This window comes from Lampetra fluviatilis, chromosome 19, assembly GCF_964198595.1.
Source record: "Lampetra fluviatilis chromosome 19, kcLamFluv1.1, whole genome shotgun sequence".
Taxonomy (NCBI): Eukaryota; Metazoa; Chordata; class Hyperoartia; order Petromyzontiformes; family Petromyzontidae; genus Lampetra; species Lampetra fluviatilis.
The window spans coordinates 7,645,378-7,663,652 of record NC_136293.1 but is presented as its reverse complement, the minus strand read 5'-3'; the positions used below and the strand labels follow the sequence as shown (position 1 = coordinate 7,663,652).

The 18,275-nt window shown below is 46.8% G+C and overlaps 2 protein-coding genes across 4 annotated transcripts; one reads left to right on the top strand and one right to left on the bottom strand.

Moving 5' to 3' along the window:
* The first annotated feature begins 3,549 nt into the window (after positions 1-3,549).
* Positions 3,550-11,178, top strand: LOC144937594 (bis(monoacylglycero)phosphate synthase CLN5-like). Of its 3 annotated transcripts, none has more exons than XM_078864918.1 (5): positions 3,550-3,633; positions 5,690-5,874; positions 6,569-6,743; positions 9,085-9,310; positions 9,994-11,177. In XM_078864918.1, the coding sequence occupies exons 2-5, from the start codon at positions 5,693-5,695 to the stop codon at positions 10,485-10,487; spliced, it is 1,077 nt and encodes a 358-aa protein (XP_078721044.1). In that variant the 5' UTR covers positions 3,550-3,633; positions 5,690-5,692; the 3' UTR covers positions 10,488-11,177. The 3 variants fall into 3 exon arrangements, with proteins under 3 accessions (XP_078721044.1, XP_078721045.1, XP_078721042.1); XM_078864919.1 differs by lacking the exon at positions 3,550-3,633 and adding an exon at positions 3,638-3,652 and having other exon boundaries at positions 9,994-11,178; XM_078864916.1 differs by lacking the exon at positions 3,550-3,633 and adding an exon at positions 3,669-3,908.
* LOC144937595 (uncharacterized) lies at positions 11,170-16,337 on the bottom strand. The gene is made up of 5 exons (XM_078864920.1): positions 16,139-16,337; positions 13,955-14,113; positions 12,827-12,955; positions 12,322-12,459; positions 11,170-11,590 (listed from the first exon to the last, which is right to left on the bottom strand). Exons 1-5 carry the CDS (start codon positions 16,139-16,141, stop codon positions 11,501-11,503), a joined length of 519 nt encoding a protein of 172 aa, XP_078721046.1. The 5' UTR covers positions 16,142-16,337; the 3' UTR covers positions 11,170-11,500.
* Between the last annotated feature and the right edge of the window lie 1,938 nt (positions 16,338-18,275).

Sequence of the window (18,275 nt, the reverse complement as noted above, 5' to 3'; positions counted from 1 at the left end):
TTTGTTGACACATCGGTGTTTTACGCACAGGTTTTAACATTTTACTTCAACACTTTACTTTTATGACGTTTCTGGCTCCACATCTGGTAGAGTTTTAGGTTAATTGGGCTCTTGGCAGATACAGCACGACCCTAAAAACATGCAGTCCTACAGAAATGATTTACGTGACATCCTGCAGCCTCTTAAGGACACTATTATACACCACATTGTACGTGGGTGGTGGGGGTAAATAATATCATTGGATACAATCGGGGCCCTGAATCGTGAAAATGAATATAATCATGAGTAGTTTGACAGGCGCCAATCACTAAACGCCTAGTTTGTATTGTGTAAAGGCCTGAGAAAGTACCGACACGCTTATTGTGAGAAATGTGGCTCGTATTTTTTACAAAAGTGAACTGGATATAGGAAGTCGTTTCGCTGGCGAGTCGAGTGGCTTCTACCGCAATGTTGAGTGTTGTACAAATAGAGGAATTGTTAAAAACATAAAAAAATATATATATAAATGTGTGGTCCATGGACCCCAGCCCACACTCAACGTTTTTGTTACATTTGTGGCTTGCCAGCCCGCTCTGCAGCCGAGGTCACCTGACACACGACACCACACATTTACCACTCAGCTCACCAGTCAGCTCCCCTGATCCTCTCTACTCACCAGCCATGAACCCACCTGACCCTCACCACTCGCAATAAAATACATTCCTTTAGAACTCCTTTTTGTGTTTAATCCGTTGTCCTTCTCCCCGCACCTCCAACGAGCACGTTTGGCTGTGCACGGTGCGAAAGAAGTTCAACATACACATGCAACTCACCTGAGCCTCACCACTCATAAATTAACCTGACCATCGCTGATCACCAGTCATCTACTCGCCTAACCCTCACCAGCGAATTCACTTGACCCCCATCGCAAAAGGACACTCATCTGACTCGCCACTCACGGCAACCCACTCACTTGACCCTCGCCAAACTCACAGCCATCAGCTCGCCTGAGAATGTAAAATCTAGATAAGCAGTCTTACACGTGATGGTGTGCGAGAGATCAGGCTCTTCACTCACGCGTGAAGAAGCAACCATCTGTTCGCTGTCTCTCTGTGTGTACTTCCCTGTCCCCAACTCCCCATGGTCACCCATCATCACTCCACTCTTCTCATTTCCATTTTCGTTTATTCCACGCATCGTCACCACCACCTAAGTTTACACACATCCCATCCACTCGTATCGTTTCATCTCGCCAAACATATTGTACCATAGTTGACTGTACAGCGCCTGTGTTAAGGCGCTTTATAAATGTATGAAAAGATAAGGCGAGACGTGAACGAAGTGCCTCTGATTTCCTCACTCGTCCCATGAATAAACACAGACAATGAAGTAGCAGGCAACGTTAACTTGTATTGCCGTGAACGTATTAAAAGTAATTCTAGATTTGAAGCTTTCGTGACTGCAAGGATTCATATTCTTAGGTTTTTTCGGTAAAGTCACGTAGGTAAAAATATAAAAATTTAAAAAAGTAAAATAAAAATCACGACGTTTCGGAGGCAACACAGCTATCGTGCTGTGACGGTTCCACCTGAAGACGGAAGCTTGTGTTGCCTCCGAAACGTCGTGATTTTGATTTCATTTTTATTTTACTTTTATTACATTTTTTTTACCTACGTGACTTTACCGAAACAAACCTAAGTATAGTATTAAAAGTACATGTCATAAATATCGTTAATGTCATTGTCTTTTGCTGTTGTGGGATCTCCGTACGTTCTTCCTCTGTGTTCTTCCTCTGCACCCTCTGCTTGCGATAGAGACGACGTTTTCCGTTTCTTCCCAGGTCCTCCAAGGGCCGGCGATGCCGCCTTTGAAAAATAAGAAGTAAAATTGTGTTAAGAGCTAAAACTATCAACGAATGTATTTTTTTTATTTTACCAGGTAAGGCCCACTGAGCTCTATAGCTCTTTTTCAGAAGCGACCTGGCAACCACAAATGATAGCTCACCGAAGTGGCTTATCGGGTGGAAATTTATAGCAGCCAAATACTCCAAACGCATGTTTCTAAATGTGTACTGTGTATGCGCTGTACCATAAACTCAATACCGTACACGTGTACATGTAATGCTTTCATTTGGTGATACTTTTATCAATGTTCCTCATGTTGCGTGTGACCAGGAGATCTGTAGAGTCTATTAAGTGGTAACAGCACTTGCTCCTACAGTCTGTTCATGGCTATTCAGGGGGTTCTTTGTACATACACGTGGAATATAGTGTACAGCAGAGTATTGCCCTTCGGTCCCCCCCGCCCCCCGAAAAGTCTGAGCATTCGCCACTTTGGAGGAGGAATCCTCCTTTGAAAGAGTGAAGGCCAAGACCGAGACAGCCAACAACGGCCGCTGGCACAGCGCTGCCAAGTGGCACGGACCAGGCGCAAAGAGAGAGTTCCGAGACGACCGAGAGTGAGTGATGAGGTCGATTTGTCCAGATACCGAAGCCTCAGCCAGCCTCAATGTTGAGTTTCCCTTCGCGTTGCTGTGGAGGCAAACTCCTTGCGTGCTGAGACCCCCCTCCCCTCCACAGGACCGATGGACATCGGAGAAAGACACTTGCGGAATGTGATGGATGACCCGTATGCCCTTCCTACATCCATAGGAAGAGATTCCTCATTCGCCACCGAGCGTAGTGAGACTGGAAGATCACCTCCATCGGGGAGAAGGGCTTTCTCCTTGTCCGACTTCCAGAGGCGAGAAGAATCGCAGTGGAAGGTCGGCGGTGCCAGAGGCCGACTGCTTGCGCGCCTTCCTCGACCAGCAATTTGGCTCGTGGTTTTTTGTTTTGTTTGTGGAGATCTTTCGAGGTTGTGTTGGCGGGGTCGTCGAATGGAGTAGTTTGATCCGAGTAAGTTCAGCTGAGTTGATGGCTGGTGAGGACCCGGTGGGTTGGTGACTGTTGAGGGCGATGTGAGTTGGTGAGAGTTGAGTGGTGAGGGTCAGGTGAGTTGATGATTGGTGAGTGTTCAGGTGAGTTGATCGGTGAAATGGTGAGGGCCAGATGAATCACTGAGAGAAAGGCGAGCTGGCGTTTGAGTGGTTCAGGGTCAGGTGAATTGAGTGGTGAGCGTCAAGTAAGTGGGCGATTGGTTAGCTTCAGGTGAATTGATGACTGCTGAGGGTGAGGTGGGTTGGTGAGGGTAAGGTGAGTCGGGCATACCTGTCAACCCATTATCAGTGCCCTACCTTATTGCAAACCAATTCAGACCGTATTGGTCACTCCGTGCCCTTATACATCTCAACGTTCATCCGACAAAGTCCCATCACAAGGGAGAAACACAAAGAAATAGACAAAACATTTTTGTTGCCCTGAAAACTAAATGTCCTTGTACAAGAATACGGGTAGACCGTATGGGTTGACACGGTATTAGTTGGTGACAGTGAATTGTAAGGGTCAGATGAGTTGATATTGCTCGTGGTAGAGGTCAGGTGAGTTGGTGACTGGTCAGCCTTGTCAGGTAATGTGATGAGTGGTGAGATTCCAAAGAAGAGTCAGCGATTGAGGAGGCTTCCGTGAGTTTGGGGAGTCGTGATGTTGAAATTCTCCACTCTGCCACGTGGTGCCACTCACACCCCGCGCCATTCGCCAGAGCTTCTCTCTCACGGTAAAGTCACAGCGCTCTGGTGATGTTCCTTATTTACATATAGCCATACATATTGACGTGTACAGTATCAGCATCGGGTTATTAACGTTGCTGTTGTCATTGGTATCGTTTTTGCTGTAGAATAAATGGCTTCGTTATGTTAATGCGGCTATGTAAATGTATCGGTCGGTGTCCCGGACAGACACCTCTCTGGCGTAGATCCGCGGCCGGCATTGGCGCTCCTGTTCCGGTTCGGGGCAGTAGGCCTCAGGGGGGTGGCCCGTTCGGTCTTTATGGTAAAACATTTTTGACGGTTTTGATGATCAGATTTAACCATGTGGTGTTTGTCACATCAAGGTGAACTTATCGTGTAACTCTTTTGTGTTGTCGCATTAATTCTGTATGTGGCGATGCGTCATGGTTTATGTTTACGTCTGTGAGCGTGCATACAGTACCGCACTTACATGTTTTGTAAGTTATTTGAACTTGATTATAACAAACTTGATTGTAACACATAAACATCAAGGACACATATATTGCCTAAAAGTATGGCATCAAATGCCGCACCTTCACGGTGATCTTGTTGTATTGCATTGGTGGGTTTGTGTATTGTACGTTTTGTGTTGTGTGTTATTGGCACTGCTGCTTGCGTTTCGTGTTCAGCAGTTTTCCTATCTATACTGTAGCACTGTAGTGCAAATGGTATTTTATTTCTCTAATCTCAGTATGGCTTAATTCTTTAGTGGGTCGTGTGCAACCGAAAATGCGGGCCGATTCAGAGGTGGGGTGCCCCGGTAGGGCCGTTCCATGAACAAAACTCCACTGGTTCCATGAAGACCACATCCAGTGTCAAACGTGTCAACCCATACGGTGTCACCCGTATTCTTGTACAGGGAAATTGCGTTTTCAGATCCATACGGCGTACAGCCGTTTCAATACGGGCACAACAAAATGTCTTTCTGTTTCTCCCTTGTAATGGGAATTTGTAGGATGAACGTTGACATTTATAAGGGCACGGGGTGACCAAAAAGGTCTCTGAATTGGTCTGATAAGGAGTTGACAGGTATGCAGTGTATTTAAAGATTGTAATTACATTTGTTGTGCTTTAAATGTAATTAGAAAAACATACACATCGTATATAATGCTAAACTGTAAATAATTTTATTTAAGCTTCAATTTAAGATTGAACTTGGCACCTTACTTCCCTGTTCAATCGTTACTGTGCTGCTTCCTATACAGCCACCTGGAAATCATCAGTGAGAAATTAAGCCCTGATCATAGAAGTTGTTGGCTGGAGGATGGATTCTGCGACGTGCTGAGTATGCCCCCCCAGTTTAATGCTGTTTCTACTGCGGTACAAACGAATAGATTACTTTTCAGACGTGTTTATTGCGTGTGTAATGAGCGACTTCCGCGACACGTCGTGTACAGGGTACTTCTTTTATTTCTCACACTGGGCACAGCACAGGCCAACACTTAGATATTAACGTCTCTATTGGCTACACACAGCCAATCACTCGGTGTGGTCTCACCACCCTCGGCTATGTCGCTGGCTGGCGGCATGCCGAGGATGGCGATGGAACCCCCGCAGGAGATCTTTCACGTGGCCGGACGACGGAGAGAGATGACGGCGAGCAGCGACGCAGCCAGGACCCAAGAATCCACACGCGAACCCCGAGCCCGCTCCCCCTTATATCCCTCCAGGCGTGACTAGGCCCCGCCTCCGGCCACGCCCTCTCGTGGAACCTTCGAGCAGGTTCCCGGAATATCTCGGCTAACTCCACCTGTTACCTCAGCCCCAGACACTTCTCCTTCCCTGATTGGTTGTTACTTTAACCGTGCCCGTACCCATGCTTCCCTTTCCCGTCCAACAGATGTCACCATGCCATTACGCATGTACCAATCTGCTGTGAATGTGACATTGGAAAGAAATATCAAGACACAAACAGCAGGAGGCAAAACTCCCATCATGCCTTGTGTACATGTCCTGTGACCACCACATTGCTTGTACATTGTCCTCAGCCTTGTCTAGACCACCAACTCAACAGAGAGCTGATAATGTGTCCGTATTGTTTAGGACATGGATGTGACCGTGGGGGTTGTGCCCTGGCGTGGTCAAGTCCTGGGAGGTTGCTGGCTCCAGTCTGCTCTGCTCTTTGCTCTGCTCATGGTCAAAGGTCATGCTGGAGCCAGGGCTACCTGGGCTGACTCTGCTGACCCTGACGACTTGGTGAACAAACCACACTGGCCTGTGCCCTACAGGTCAGGAGGAAGCCAGTGTCACAGGACACATGGTGGCTTTATTCATTTTACATATTTATTTTTTACTTATTAAAATATATCACCTGTAAAATCACTTGAGATGGAACGTCACGTTTGCAAGGGTGTCCAGAGTGTAGATTGATGCATAGATAGCAAACACATAATTACTCATATACAACATTTCTAAATATATAATGTATACGGTATACATTTACACAAGTAAATCAGTGTTGTGTTTAAATTTCAGTTGCCTATGGTTATGAATGAGTGTGGCACTGTGCTATGAACCTGGAAACTTGAGTTTTATTTATGACCATGGTTGACATCAATGGGGAGTGATATCTGAACTAATCCTGGACCCCTACCCCCCACTTCACCATCCTACATTGACCAGCTTGGTGAAGTATGATCAAACAAACCCCCATGATCAAAACAGCATGGGAAGGCCTTCCTCCAGCAGTTGATTGACAAAAGGGCTGTACATTATGATTATTATTTCTATATTGTGATATTTCCACTGCTGCCAGTTTTGTAAGAAATTCCATATAATCGACGTAGAGTGAGTTCTAATAATTTCTTGAAGACGCTCTCAGCACGTGGAGCGAATAGTCGAACATCATGCCTAACAACACACGGTACAACCCAAAAATACGACAGACAGCTGAGCGAGAGTGCGTTGGCTGTGCGTACACAGACGGGTGAACTTCCGACCGACCCCGGACCCCTTCTGCCAAGCGCGCTACACGTTTTGCCCCGACGGAGACCCGGGGGGTTCCATCCCCGCCATGGCCCCCGAGGATGTGCTGGAAGTGTTCCTGCTCAAGGCGCCCGTCTGGGAGTTCAAGTTTGGCGACCTCCTGGGAAAATTTGTGAGCAGTCATGCTTTTGTTGTTGTGGTACTCGGCACTCGGATCACGGCCTAGTAATTATAACCTACGACCAAATGGCCCTCAATGTGCCCCATTTTGTCAGGTCTCAGAAGCCATGCAGCCTGGCTTATACTTGCATGGGAGACTGCCTATGAATAGCAGGTATTGTAAGGGTTAGGATACGAGGTGGCCAGGAGATATTGGTGGATTCTTGAATCTGTCACGAATTCGTCACTTTACCAATTTGTTCACTCCTTTCGCCGAAACAATGTCGGTAGTCAAGGTGATTTATTGCTCAAATGAGCACTGTTTACAGCCCTGGGCCAGGAATGGAAGTACCACAACTGTATGGCGGGAGCGGGTTTCTCCACAGGACAACCTCAGTTGACATATCCATGAAGTGATACTTATTTTATGTACCCCGTAGAGATGAAGGACTGAATCAACCCCCAACCAGGATTTGAACTCCTCTACCTTTCAATTGCGAGCTGCTCGCGCTACCGCTTGGCCACCTAAGCTGAACTGCAGAACGCAAAACGCCTTGTGTTGCGGGGTCACCATCTTGCGAATGACTGAGGCTAGGGGCTGTGTGTGCGCTGGGAGAGGCATCTAGCGGTAATCATTTGAAACTCTATGCGCCGCCCTCTCTATCTCCTGCCCTCTCTATGTCCCGCCCTTTCAAGTGGTAATAGTTTCATTCATGGGCGGTCGTGGTTGCAGAGATATAGCGATTTCAAAGTGGGTCCATCTTTTTTAAACACTCTGTATAATTGGCACATTTTTGTTGTAGATTTAAAAGAATAAATTATTGCAAGCACAATTAGATGCATGTATTTAAAGCTTAAATTTATTTTAATCTACGCATAACTACGCGCTTACATTTTATAAACGGTCCCTGATGGGAAATAGCTTTACATTTTGGAATATTTAGATCTTTCACGACTAACAGTAAAATAATGTGTTGGTATTATCATCTAATGTATTATATGAGTTCTGTAGGTCTGTACAATACCTGTCAAGCGCATACACTTATACTGTTCATACTCTTTGGTTCTTTCGGTAAAGTCACGTAGATATAAAATAAAATAAATTAAATCATGACGTCCGTCATCAAGTGAGCAACCACAGCAAGAAACAATTGCTGAAGTGGGCAAAAGGGCTGCTGTAACAAGAGGCTATATAGGTAAGAGAGGGGGGGAGGAGCTAGGGAGGAGAGATAGAGAGGGGGGGGTTGGGGTGGGAGGATTGTAGTGCTGCTCACTAGAGGGAATGAGGAGCGAGGGAGCAAGAACAAAATGCCGAGGGGGGGGCGGGGGGTGAGAGGAGAAAGTGAGCAGTGCTGGGAGTGGGACCGGTTTCGTGGAAGACAATTTTTTCACGGACCGGGGCAGGGGGGGTTTCATCATTGGGTCTTTCTCCCTTTTCAAAGAAGCTCTCCAATCGACGTTTGCTTTTTCTCATTTTTGCTCAGGTTAGCTTGTGGGCTTACCAAAACTGTAACTGAGACAAGTGCGCAGTACGGGAAAGAGGCGCGGACGGACGTGGTAAATAAAACAATGGGGGTGGGCCACGCGCGGACTCACCGCTCTCACCTCGTGCTGCTGTGCGGCCCGGTTCCTAACAGGCCACGGACCAGTACCGGTCCGCGGCCCGGGGGTTGGGGACCCCTGCTCTAGATGACAATCTGTAAAAAATAATTATCTTGTTAAAGCTTCACTATTGTTGTATGTATGGTCTCGATGACATGGATCAGATCCATGGACATTAACAAACAAATTGTAACAAAGCACGCAAAGAAGCATGGGAAATTGCATGCTCCTAATTGAGCAGGGAGACAGAGGAACATGTGGATTGGGGAACGAACACAAACCAGTCACATACTGGCTGTAAACAATAGTAAATGAGATGACGTCCAGTGCTTAAAACTAATGACGGAGTGGCAGCCAAAGTCGGGAGCGTGCCCGAGTTTTTGACGATCTTGGAGATGGGGCAGTGAAATCAGCAGGAGTTGGATAGATTGTTGCACCATGAGACTGAGAGATGGCGACTGCACGAGGCGCCCTCATTTCCTGAGTTTATAATCATGGCTGATGATAGGAAGTGACCCTTGTGTGTAATGGGTTCAAGTAACCCCTGCTGTGACTATAGAGGTTGCTTCGTTCACCACAATAGAAGAAAGAATAATCAATTGTCGAATCAAATGATGGCCGTGAATCGTGACAGTTTGTAGAATCTCTACTGTCGTAATGTGTTACAGGCAAACGACAGTGACGAAAGCGCCGCTTCTCTTCGTATTCACGTCGTACTTATCGCCTCTCGCCAATCTGTACGCCCTCCACAGAACATCATGCATGATGCCATCGGGTTCCGGAGCGCGCTCACGGGACACGCCTTCACGCTCGAGTGGTACGAGCTCTTCCAGCTGGGGAACTGCACCTTCCCGCACCTGCGCACCGGTCTCTCCGCGCCATTCTGGTGCAACCAGGGCGCCGCCTGCTTCTACGCCGGCCTGGATGAGCGCCACTGGCAAGAGAACGGCACCATGCTGAAGGTTGCCGAGGCCACAGGTGCGACTCGTTCAATGCCTTGCATTGAAACACCAAGGATAGTGAAATTAATACATAGGTTTTCTCAGCCAATATTGTGATTTACATTTCATATTTGGGTTAGGCCATGCGATGATCTGGCCACCTTTGTGTCATTCAGACCCTCCTTCAACCGACATAGCCAAAAAATATTTAATGCACCAATTATTGTATAGTTTGAACTCACTGGGTAAGATGAACAATTTTCACGAACGAAATTAGCAAATTGATACGTTTCGCAAGTGTTGTAAGTTGGCAGTCTCAGCCCAGTCATCAATGACTGCAGCAGAAAAAAACCCTAACATTACGTTCGCATCTGCACTTAATTTGGATAAATCCAAGGGGTTTCAGAGGTCGCTCTGTGATATCTGCTTCTGCAAACCATTCCCTAACACCAAATGTTGCACTGCGCATTGAAAGATGCGAATTGATTCTTCGTCATCTTGAAGCTCTTATGGGCAAAGACCATTACAATTATGACATTGAGTGGCGGCAGAGTGGGAATGTCTTATTGCGTAAAACACCAATGTATGTGAGGATTTGCCAGTCAAGAGAGACGATAACCGTAGTTTGGTCAAGAAGCAGGGAGCATGCCCGTAGCACGTTTGACAAATTACCTTAATATTCAGAGCGAAATTAAGCCCCGGCCTCCCATCCCTTCACAGGCGAGACGTTTAACAACTTGGCCAAGTGGGTACGGCACGACAACGACACGGGCGTCTACTACGAGACGTGGACGGTGCGGAGCGGTGAGGAGCTCAACGCCACCTCGTGGTTCGAATCGTACGACTGCTCGCGCTTCGTACAGCGCACCTTCAAGAGGCTCGCCGAGTTGGGGGCGATGTTCAAGCCAGGCCTGCGCACACACTACACGCGCCTCAACCTCTACTGCGGGGAGCCCCATCTCCTGGGCAATGCCAGCACCATCTTCGGGACGGCGTCGAAGGAGGCCATTAAGTTGGCAAAGGAAATCCGCAGCTTCTACACCAATTTCCAGCCGAACCAGTCGCTGCTGGGGCTGCTATTGAGCGTGTTAAATATTTACGGGGAGCTGGTCTTGCAGCACCGCTTCTTTCTTTACTATAACTCCGAGTACTGGTTGCTGCCCATGAAGCCGCCGTTTGTGAGCATAACATACGAAGAGGCACCGCTGCCTTAGCTAAAAACCCCGCCGCCATGGCTCTTGTGGCGATGGGCGAGTGTGGTTGTGGCGAGGACGAAGTCACTTGGGATGCACAATTTTATAATTGATCCGGCTATGCCTGTAGACCGTCTGACCAAATCACGCAGAATGTGCCCAATTTTCATAACTTCTTGGAAGCTAAGATGAGTTGAGCCTGGATAGTGCCTGGATGGGCAACCACGGTGCATGACATGTTACAGGCTACGGGGCTGCATGGTGGGCAGTGCAGCAAAATCCATTGTACTATACTTCGATGCTTGCATTCACTAACCCATGACCCTACACGGTGGGGGGAGGCCCTCATCCAGCAGTGGATTAATAAGAGCTTCATATGTACACATGTTGAATGTTTTGACATGGTCGCACTGTGGGTGTGATGCACCATTGGGATTTGTGCTTTACACAATTTGCAGCAAGTGATTTGTGGCCTCTTGAGTGAACGTTTTGATTGCCCTGAATGATAGAAAATGCACTAACTGTACTTGTCAAAATGAAATTGCAATAATAGATTAATGAAGATTTTTGTGAAGAGCACTGTCGTTAACTTAAACCTTCATGCTATACACAAATGCATTAGTTTTGTAAATTTTGTATATGGTTGGAATAACCCTTTTAGGGCCACACCACTTTACATATTGTAAATTATAACCACAATTGCTTCAATCAAGTAACTTTTATTAAACTCTTTTGACATTTTAAAACGTTTCACATCTGTTTATAAAACTAATACAATTACACTTTAAGATGTATACTGTCATCAATACAAGCACAGCCACAAGATGTACAAAAACTGCAGATATTTTTTTAGATTTGACACAGCACATGCAAAAACAAAAAAAAGTCAGTTTTAAAAAATGATAGAAACAGGAATACTCTATAAATACAGCCAGTGTCCGAACTGCATTGCCTGCCGCGGCACCCCTAATACAGGTGTAGGTGTGTACAAATGTGTGCCGGTGGGCAGGTAAGGCCGGGAGTTGAGGCAAGGGTCAGTAAAGACTTGTTTTCTTCATGACACGCAGGAACTCCTCCTCGTTTATCTCCCCATCACCGTCACGATCAGCCTCATCGATCATTTCCTGCAACCAAGATTTGGGGGGTTGGGGAAGAGAGACCAGAAGAGGCAACCAATTGCGGCGAATGTAATCGGGGGTGGGGGGGGGGGCGGTCGCAAGAACGACAGATGGCGACGGCTTGGGGAGGCATTCATCCAACAGTGGAATGTTCATGGTTGATGTAATTGAGGCACTTAAGTAGAATATCTGTCTTTCCGACAGCCCTGTTCTTCACCTGAGGACGGCTAATTGCGTTGTGGCCAAAACGTCGTGAGAATTGTATTTTATTATGTTTTATTTTTATTATTTTATTATTTCCCTTCTACGTGACTTTACCAAAAGAACCAAGAAGATGAATCCCTGCAGTCACGAAAGCTTTAAATCGAAATTTAGAATATCTGCATAAACATGTAACCATTCATCGATGATTGTCATTTCGTACGCATTTTTATCCTGACTGCAATCGGTGTCGTGACATTTGAAGAATGTATTCGGATCACTTAGCAGTGCAGAGAATGGTTCTCAGAAGCGGAAATCGTAGAGCTACCACGGAGATACATTCAAGTGATCTCTGGTCGATGCAGCAGGGAAATCGGCATTAAGATTGAACTGAATCTTGTCCAACGCAGCACATTGAGGTGTTGAAGCAGTACGTCTGCCTGAAATTTCTGTGCCTTCCATCAGACTCATACCGGCAAAGATCCAGCCTCTCTATCCACTAGGTGTGTGTGTGTGTAAGATGTGCAGCCACTCACCTGCAGTTCCTCGTCCGTCAGGGTCTCCCCCAGTTCTTTGGCCACTCTCTTGAGGTTCTTAAAGGAGATCTTGCCCGTTTCATCGTCGTCAAATAGGCGGAAAGCCTTCAGGATCTCCTCCCTTGAGTCCTTCTCACTCTGACAACACAAAGACCGATAGAACGTTGTTAATTACGTGATATTGGAGAAGATGCGCCAGTGTATTGCTTCAAAGTAATTTTTTTTGAATAATTATGTATGCATATATAACTTCTTTCGCACCATATATAGCCAACCATGCTAATTGGAGGTGTGGGGAAGACATGCAAAAGCCAAATTAAAGACAGTAAATGGTACGATAGGATCGGTTCCAACATGCCTTGCATGTCACGTGATATGGCTGCATTTACCACTTGTCAATAGCTCCTTCGTGCCCGAGTTCTCTTTGAGCGAGTGAATACTGTGCGTGTTAAAAGTTGATATGAATAATGTTTGTTTTATACATAAGATCAAAGGGCAGACTTACCATCTTCTGAGTCATCATGGCCAGGAAGTCGTTGAAGTTGATTTTTCCCGAACCATCCTTGTCAAAATCCGCAATCATTTTCTTGATCTCTTCCTTTTTGGGCTCAAATCCGAGTGCACGCATTGCCACCTGCAGGCAAAATTACAACATTATAATGTGCAATGCATTGTGTGACTGCTGAATGTACATTCCTCACATATATAATATCTATGCATGTGTATCATCATCGGTCCAGAGGAATCCATTGCTAGATGAAAGGCTACCCAAGCCATCTCCATCTCTGAAGGACTTGCATTGCAACAATCCAATTCACACCTGTAGGTAAGCTGATTTCATTGTTTCATATCCGCAGTGGACATCCTCTCGAGCGTATACCCTGCTTTGGATGCCAATCCATCTTTGTCTGACCAGCATCATCCCTTCAAACGAAGCATCCTGCCTAAGCCCACTTAACTATTTGAAATGTGACGTTTTTACTTACATGCTCTGAAATCCATGTGCTTTTTTGTCTGTATTTCAGTGTACATGGAGTAAACATTTTTCATTTAAAATTTCAGCATCTGTAATTTTAGGTGCAAAAACATGCCAGGCAGTAGAAAATACTGCAGGCAGGCAGGCAGACAATTATAAGCAGGCAATGACAGAACATCCCTAGCAGGCAGGCAAACATTCTCACAAGCAAGCAATGGTAGGTAGGCATCCTAACAAACAGGCATTGATAAGTAGACAGTGGCAGACAGGCACTCCAAAAGTAAAATAGGCAGTAAAAGACTGATCTGGTTGGTGACAGGCAAGACAACAGTATAGTTGTCAATGAAAGTTATAAACCGTATCTGCACAAACCATGGCAGATGTGGATACCTGATGCACAAACGGAAACTTTCCAATGTGCGACTGGTCATCCAGAACAGACCGTACAACAACATATGACGCAATGCCCGTTCCACAAATACGAAGGAGACATCACAGCGATACACTACTCCACTGCTTCTGACGCGGTTATCTGGCTTGACCACCTGAATGTGAAATTGTAGTTGCTGCTCTGCATCTACATCAGCCGTACGAAAGAAGAAGAATGCCATCCAGATATTGACTGGCAGGCAGTGACGGACAGGCAGCCACCCAAACCTTGAGCTCCTTGACGTCAATGGTGCCCGAGCCATCTGCGTCGAAGAGGTCGAAGGCCTCCTTGATCTCCTGCTTCTGCTCCTCGCTCAGCTCGGGCTTGGGTCCGCTCTTCTTACGCTGAGCGCCACCCGCACCCCCCAGTTTCCTGAACCCAGTCGCCTGGGAGGACAGCAGATGGGGAACAGGATCAGACATCTACTCCCAGAGTCTCATGAATTGAGAGGTAGCCGGGTGGCTCACCGTCAGAGCGTTTGAGCTGGCGCCGCTGAGAACCTGGGTCCAAATTCAAGCCGAGCCGCCCATCATTAAACTGGGTTCTAAAGTGTTGAGTTGATGGCCTCAGCCCGAATATCAATGAATACACACAAAAAAACATCGCATGACTGACATTGATTAAATTCCCTCTGAGAATTAAATTAGTTTGAGTGTCATACAACTCTACTCCGTGGGCCAGAGGTCACCTGAAGGGATTTCAGAGGTCACCTGAAGGGATTTCAGAGGTAGCTCTGTGGTGTCCGCTTCCGCGGGCCGTTTTCTAACACTAAGAGTTGCACTGCTCTGCGAGAGAAATTATATACTTCGTCTCGTTACGTGACACCAATAGCGCAATAACGATAAAATTGGGCAGAAAGATTGAAAAATCTACCTTTGTTCAGGTCGTATGCCTTTTGAATGTCGACTCCACCTTGGTTTAGCAGCCGTCATTGTTTCTTCATCCCTTTGATTCAAGTCGACCCATTAAGGTTGGATTCTCTCTTGAATCGAGTCTCCCCATTTAGAGTCGACCACCTTGGTTTAACTGGCGGCCCGAGCGATCATTAACGCCATCTAACGACTGCCTTTCTTCCCAATCCGAGTCCGGTGTTCCAGCTTTCGGTGCTCGCGAATGATTTGGATTGATGAAAAGCAAACCGGTGTGCTGAACAGGTAACTAATTGATCATTGGTTTTTTACCCTTTTATCTGGCAACAAAACTGACACCTTTTTTGCAAAGAGTCATGTTTGCATTGACCACAATACCTGCGGTCGGAATGCAAACAAAAAACAACTCTGGTAATGTGTGCACTGTCCTTGAAATTCATTGGTCCACACCCGAGACAGCTTTTCTTAAGAGCTTAGTCTCACATGGTGTTGGACCAGATGACGCCAAAAGGCGCACAACTCAAGGACAATGAACCATCAGAGTATGAGAGCTCGGGGTAAGCATTTACACACCATTGGAACCTCATTTGCTAGTAACAAAATATGATAATTGGTTTTATCTGCCAAAATATGATAGTTGGGTTTTTACCCTTTTATCTGCCAAATAAAAGGGTAAAAAACCCAATTATCATATTGTTACTGGCAAATGAGGTTCCGATGAGGTAACTAACTGGCATGTTTTGTTTACGTTACAACCCTCACTAATTTGGCTGTGTCGGGTGGTGGTGGGTTTAACGACACAATTATATTTACCCGATATAACCTCAAGAAAAACTCGATTAGGAACAATGTCGTCTTGAAACGATTCGCGTGCCCCGCTTAACCAACCTGTGTGGCTAAACCACATTATGGATCAATCCCCATGCCCGATACGGCGCTGCGAGGCGGTTCATCGAGCAGTGGATTGACAACGGGCTGCGATTATAATCAATTGCAACCAAGACTGAACAATTGGTAGAGGCGAGGGAGGCCAGACCTGGCTCGGGTTGAGACGATTTCATCGCTCCATCTCCACGGGCTATCGAGCCGCGCCGTACACGTCCCAGACACATTGTGGGCTACCGCCCCATTCCTAAACTCTTAAACTCATCGGACATCGTCCCAAGCCCGCTATACACTCGTCGCTTAACAGTGTCCACCCCCCGTCAATAGCTTAATTGTAACGATATCGTGGCAATGCCGCGATGGACGACCGGGGCGGAGGAGCGAGGCCCAGGCGAGGTGGGAGCAGCAGGATGAGGGAGGCCCAAGTCGGGCCCAAGTCGGGACATTTGATCGGAGGGTGACGGACACCATTGGCCTAAACGACAACGCAGACTCCCCAACCTCTCTTCACCGAGCGAGACTCCTTGGCCTGCGTGTTGGTGGTGGGTTGATGGTGGTGGGTTGTTGATGATGGTGGTGGTGGGGAGGGACCCCCCTTCCTGAACCCCACGCCGAGGATAAACAGTGTGGCTCTCTCCCTCGCCTTTCGCCGCTCACCATTGCGTGCACCCCCGGGTTCTGTCGATGGAGCGCGGGGAGGGCCGTGGAGTCTTCCGTGCTCGACTGTCGCTGTCGTCTCTCGCCACCACCACCACCGTCGCCGCCGATTCTGTTCGCTGCTCCCGCCTTTGGCCGCCGCTGTTTGCCGCCGCCGCTGCCGCCACTGCTTGGGGTGGTTGCCCCGGAAACGGACCGGGGGGTGGGTGGGGGCGAGTGGGCGGGGTGGGGGGGAGTGGGTGGGGTGGGTGGAGGGGAGGTGGGGTGGGTGGGGGTGGGGAGTGGGTGGAGGAGGTGGGGAGTGGGTGGAGTGGGTGGGGGTGGGGGTAAGTCGCGCGTGCTGAACCCGGGCCCCATCTTGTTTAGGGCGGTGAGAATCATCATCATAATTCAACTCAACCCAAGGATTTACAACTTTCAGAATCAATATTTTCTTCGTTCGCACGGCTGCAATTTTTTTGTTTGTTTTCACACTCGCGGTGGTCAGGCGACAGGGTGACCGCGTCCGGTTGCAGTGGAAGGTTGTCGCTTGCAGTGTCCTAATTTCGTAAAAAAAATTAATTTGGATCGGGACATTGCGTCCGTGATGCGATGTACGGTCTGGATTGACCACAGTCGCACACTGAAGTGCTTTTTTAAAAAAAAATTCCCATAAAAAAAATGCATTTTTCAGAATTTTTAGACTGGACGAATCCGATGAGCTATAAAGCTCTTTTTCACACACGTCTCAGTCAGTCGGGGCGGGCCAGCAAGTTACACCAACAAATAAGACATTCACAATCAAGGTTTTTGTGTTATAGCGCGTAAATATAAACGTGTCGTTAATCCCGCCACCACCCGACACAGCCAGTAAGGTTTGTCACGTAAACAGAACGTGCCAATTCGTTACTTAGTACAGCACACCGGTGTGCTGGAGAGTAAATCCACATTTACAATTTGAGTACGACGTTTCGCCAGTAATTACAACCAGCCTCGTCAATTTGGCACGTTCTGTTTACATGACCAACCTTACTAATTATTGGCTGTGGCGGGTTTTAACGACACGTTTATATTTACGCGATCTAACCCACCCCTCTATCAAGGATAATATTGGTCGCGAAAGCCACCATCGTGTTAAAACAGATTTACAATTGGTGACGTTTCGGGCATTGGGCCTTCGTTTTCGACGAGTGTTCAACAGCAAAGTATATATTTACGCTGACTTTCCGACAGACCTGTTCTTCACCGGATGACGGCTGCTTGCGTTGTGGCCGAAACGTCGTGAGAATTGTATTTTATTGTTTTATTTTTATTATTTCCCTTCTACGTGACTTTACCGAAAGAACCAAGAAGATGAATCCCTGCAATCACGAAAGCTTTAAATCGAAATTTATATATTTATATATATTTGCACGGGCTTTAATGATGGCACGCACACACGGGGGAGCCTTCCCTGCGTAAGATGGCAGAGCCGTGGATTCAGTTGTGGCAGTCGAGACGCTGTCGCATGGTTAACGTTGCAGAGGTACAAGGGGGGGGAGGTCCAGATGTCTTGTGACCCCCCCCCCCCCCCAATTAATTGACTCCTAAAATGCCACCCCCCTTGCATATTCATTTATGTTTGAAATAAAGCCTACTTTCAAAAAATACTTTTAGATAATTCAATGGGAGGGGGGTCACAATTCATCTGGACCACCCTACATAGTAGCTGTTTTAAATTAATGAATCACTCGGTATTTGTGCGTTGTGGAAAAAAAGCCATTGGCATTCTTTTCTTGAAGAAGTGCATTTTGGTCCTCTTTACCATAAATATACATTCTTCCACCGCGAACTGTCATCCTGCAGTAGGATGACAGGTCATGGCCCCACTTCATATATATATTTTTTAATGTAATAGCGCATATTGTGTTTATTTAAACTGAATTGTCAGTCACAAAACTCAACTCAATATAGCTCGAGTCGCATTTTATCTTCACATTTTTATAAAAATGTGCATCCAATCCTGTGTATTAATATATATCAACGTCAACTTATGTAATTTTTCATAATTGATACCTTTTTTCATCCAGGAAAGCCTGACCGAGTCTCAAGACTTTTTTTAGGAGGGTCCTGCCAAGCACATATTTTGCATTAGGCGGGGGCGATGCTACTGATTACT